The 4,419-nt window shown below is 33.2% G+C and overlaps 1 protein-coding gene and 1 non-coding gene across 2 annotated transcripts; both read left to right on the forward strand.

Annotated features, from left to right (window-relative positions):
* Window positions 1-856: 856 nt before the first annotated feature.
* On the forward strand, window positions 857-927 carry TRNAG-GCC (transfer RNA glycine (anticodon GCC)). Its single transcript has one exon. It is a non-coding gene; the product is annotated as a tRNA-Gly (tRNA).
* Window positions 928-1,015: 88 nt separating this feature from the next.
* LOC105783492 (probable aldo-keto reductase 1) lies at window positions 1,016-3,311 on the forward strand. The gene is made up of 7 exons (XM_012608989.2): window positions 1,016-1,223; window positions 1,634-1,801; window positions 1,903-2,106; window positions 2,196-2,368; window positions 2,451-2,547; window positions 2,632-2,785; window positions 2,960-3,311. The coding sequence occupies exons 1-7, from the start codon at window positions 1,161-1,163 to the stop codon at window positions 3,154-3,156; spliced, it is 1,056 nt and encodes a 351-aa protein (XP_012464443.1). The 5' UTR covers window positions 1,016-1,160; the 3' UTR covers window positions 3,157-3,311.
* The last annotated feature ends 1,108 nt before the right edge of the window (window positions 3,312-4,419 follow it).

The following is a 4,419-nucleotide window of genomic DNA, read 5'->3' on the forward strand; positions in this document are numbered from 1 at the left end:
AGTATAATATATATTTGAAAGGTATAAAACATGAATTTATTAAATCTAAAATTATTACTAATAATTATCTAAAAATTTATTATATTTTAAAATTTACTATTCCATCTACACTTTTGAAATCTAAATCTATATAGCAAAATATAAGTTCCCAAACATTAACCAAGTTATTATGTATCATATTAAACTCAAAACACAAACACAATGGGTACACTTTAACAAAATATAAATAAAACCCCAATGTCGTGACCTTTCTCGATTTTCTTATATATCTATTACTTTGAGCTTACCTCGACTAAATAGTATTCCGTTACATCATTTTTATTAATTTGATTTTTATCTAAGTCTATCATTGATTTCCAAAAACATCTAAACTTTTCTTTTTAACAAAAATTTATATTAAAATATTAATTTCTTAACGATGTTGAGTGATAACTAGCGTAACAATTCACCAATACTTCATATTGATATAACACTATTTACCTTATATATTACGTCAATAAATAATTTTAAAATTATAGAAACATTTAAAATTTAAAATTTAAAATAAAGTTCATAAAAATTTTAAAAATAGCATGAAATACACGTAGATTACCATGTGAACTGTCATGTTTAAGAATTTAACTTTTCAATTAGTATTTCAATTAAAAATAATAATTAGACTCATTTTAAAACGTTAATGATTAATTTTTACTCTATTAAAGGGTCGTGGGCTAAATTTAACTTTAAAAAATAGTAATGACCAAATTAACAAAATATGTAAATGATAAAGGCTAAATTTGAGTATAGCTACTCATATGTATACAAAACAAGATCTAAAATCAATTATTAAATTCGATTAGTCCTTTGCTAGCAGGATGCACCAGTGGTCTCGTGGTAGAATAGTACCCTGCCACGGTACAGACCCGGGTTCGATTCCCGGCTGGTGCAATAATTTCTCGTTTTTTTTATTTTTCTTTCGAGTGAAAAATAAAAAATGTAACTGCCAAGTAGGAAGCTACAATTGGACAACGTTTTGACGTTCGGTTAGAGACAGTGCCATTTTCTCTTCAATTTCAATCATCCCACAGCTACCTCTTAACTCAACTACTTCCATTCCCAACCAATTTCACTTTTTAATAACAAAAACAGAACACAGAAGTTGGAGCAGAGATTATTCAGACATGGCGCAACCAGATTACTTGTTACAAATCCCCACAGTCAAACTGGGCACCCAAGGACTTGAGGTATGGTTTTCTTTATTTTTATTTTTCTCATTTCAGTTTGTTGGATTAAAACCCAATCTTATATATGTTGTAATGCTTGTCAAAAGTTTTCAACTTTCTGGCACTCATAAGTAAACCGTGTAATGCTGATTTGAGAAATTACTGATTTTTATCGAATGGGTTTTATTTGAAAGCCGTTGGCTTTATCAAAAGTAGGTTTTTTTCTAATGATATGGTGGAAGTGGTAGTTAGTGTTGCAAATATTAGTATTCCGATTTAGATCTGTTGGATGCCGTAACTGAATGAACCAAATTTCCCAAACTTAATGACTAACTGTGACACAAATCATGGGTCCAATCAAGATGTTTTGAGACCTCTATGTTGTTACACGAACTGGGACATTTATTTATTTTTTTCTTTTCTTTAAACAGGTTTCCAAGTTGGGTTTTGGATGCATGGGATTAACTGGAATCTACAACTCACCTCTCTCTGAGGATGAAATCATATCAATCATTAATCACGCCTTTGCTAAAGGAATCACTTTCTTTGACACGGCTGATGTTTACGGAGCGCATACCAATGAAGTTTTGGTTGGCAAGGTCAGTTTTGTTTCTGATTGTTTATAAAATGTAATATAACATAATCAAGAAGCTGTAGTTTACATAAATGCAAACTAAAGACAAGTTTATACCACTTTCAGGCCTTGAAACAATTACCAAGAGAAAAAATTCAACTAGCCACCAAGTTCGGTATTGCAGGGATGGCACCTACTGGTATGATCGTGAAAGGTAGTCCCGAGTATGTCCGGTCGTGCTGCGAGGCGAGCTTGAAGCGTCTCGATGTCGATTACATCGATCTCTATTATCAGCATCGGGTGGACACGTCGGTACCTATAGAAGAAACCGTGAGTAAATCTCTTCTTTCCTTGTGCTATGTGGTTGAGGAACTGATCTACTTTATTTTATTAAAACCACATTGTTGTTAAAAATGCAGATGGGTGAACTTAAGAAACTGGTTGAAGAGGGAAAAGTCAAATACATCGGATTATCTGAATCCAGTCCCGATACAATACGGAGAGCACATGCTGTTCATCCGATCACAGCAGTCCAAATGGAGTGGTCGCTCTGGACTCGTGATATTGAGGATGAGATTGTTCCTCTTTGCAGGTTAGGTTTTGAAGATAAAAGTCCAGATTCTGATGTATATATATATGTATATATTCCAGTATATGATGGATTTACCTAACAGGGATCTTGGTATTGGAATAGTTCCTTATAGCCCCCTTGGTCGAGGATTCTTCGGTGGTAGAGCAGTAGTGGACAGTTTATCTGCAGGAACTTTCTTGGTACTGGATTCATTTCCATTTCTTTAACAAGTTAAGGATTGCTTGTTCTGCTAATGACAGACAACTTTGTTCTTTGATTATAAGGCTTCACATCCCCGGTTTCAAGGAGACAACTTGGAGAAGAACAAGAACATTTACATTCGAATCGAAGATCAGGCAAAGAAGCGTCAATGCACTCCAGCTCAACTGGCACTAGCATGGGTTCTCCAGCAAGGGGACGATGTTGTACCGATTCCTGGTGAGAGGCTTTCTTTTTATTGTCTCCATTAGCTATCAATCATCTTATAGGTAAATGAGGGAACCAAACAAGATGTAACCATGGGTCCCTTAGAATATGATACCATTACTCGGAAGATCATGTTCTCATACTCATATCCATATATGCATTGAATATTGCTTCCAATTTTCGTAGGAACAACAAAGATTAAGAACCTTGATCAGAATATTGACACGTTGAGAGTGAAACTCACTGCCAGTGACTTGAAAGAAATCAGAGATGCTGTCCCGATTGAAGAGGTCGCAGGCGATCGGAACTACGATAGCATGAAGAAAGCTTCATGGAAATTTGCAGACACACCTGCAAAAGATGTTGGGGTTTCAATTGAATAAGGCAATTGAAATGGTTATGGCATGTTTGTTTCATTTATGGGAAAATGTGTGGCATAGATCTTTTTAAGGTTTTAAAACCATCCATACTTGCGTTTGGGACAAAAATTATAGATGGTTTTGATATGAAATAATAAAGAGAGCAATGTTAAGGCAAAGACTTTTATGCTGCCACTATTACTGGTGATCGTAGGAAAAGGAGAAAAACCAGAGGGATCTCTAATGTGCTGTCGTTTTGAGTACAATTTCAAAGACTGTCTTTTCTCTTATCTTTATTAAACCAAAAGGACGGTAAAATTAATGATAAAATTTGTAGTAAAAAGGGCAAGAGATGGTTTGTTTTTGTTCGTCTTGAGCAAAAAATCCTTATGCTCCAAAATGTGGCGGTCAATGGTAGAGAATTCATTAGTAACAAAGGATTTGTATTAAGCTTAATATCCGTTTAACTGTTTTCTCACTAAACCAAATGAAAAGTGATGCAGTGTCGTCCATGGCATGGCATGGCAACACCTTTGCTCTTGCCTGCATGCCAAAGGCTTCCAAATAATCAAACCCGCAAGGCCTTTTTGCCCAAATCCCACTCCGGAACCTAAAGCCACCCAAGACACAATTGCACAATCTTTTTTTCCAATTACTTGAACCAGGCAACTATCTGTAAATCAAAATAGCTGAAAAGAAACTAAAAGAAAAAATTCATCACTCAAACCCCCATTTTTTTTATAAGTTTTCATTTTGGTCACCGAAAAAGTCACCCACCATTAATTCAATATTATTATACACTCATTTTAGTCACTCAACTTTAGTAAGCTTTCATTTCAGTCACTCATTTTATCTTTTCATTTTCTTTTATTTTTTAAAGAATTAATTTTAGTTTTTTAGTAAAATGAAAGTACTTGGATTTTATATGCAAAACTTGGATTTTTGTGGAAAACCATTTTATCTTTTTAATTTTGGAATTCATTTTAGGTTTTTTTTCCAATAAAGAGAAAATTGTAGGTTTTACAATAAACTAAGGCTTTATTTCTTATTGCTTTTCAAAAGTGTTTTAAAACCAAAAGTGCTTTTAAAGTCATAAGCAATACTAAATAGACAATTTTGAAGTCGAAGTGTTTTTGAAAAGTACTTTTGAATTCAAAAATAAAATTACTTTTGCATTAAAAAGAACACTTTTGGAGTCAAAATGATAATTTTAACCCTTATTTATAACCTAAATATTTTCTGTAATATTATAATTATTTTCCTATTGAAGTTTATTTCAAATATCTA

The sequence above is a fragment of the Gossypium raimondii genome, chromosome 13, assembly GCF_025698545.1.
Source record: "Gossypium raimondii isolate GPD5lz chromosome 13, ASM2569854v1, whole genome shotgun sequence".
NCBI classification, from domain to species: Eukaryota; Viridiplantae; Streptophyta; class Magnoliopsida; order Malvales; family Malvaceae; genus Gossypium; species Gossypium raimondii.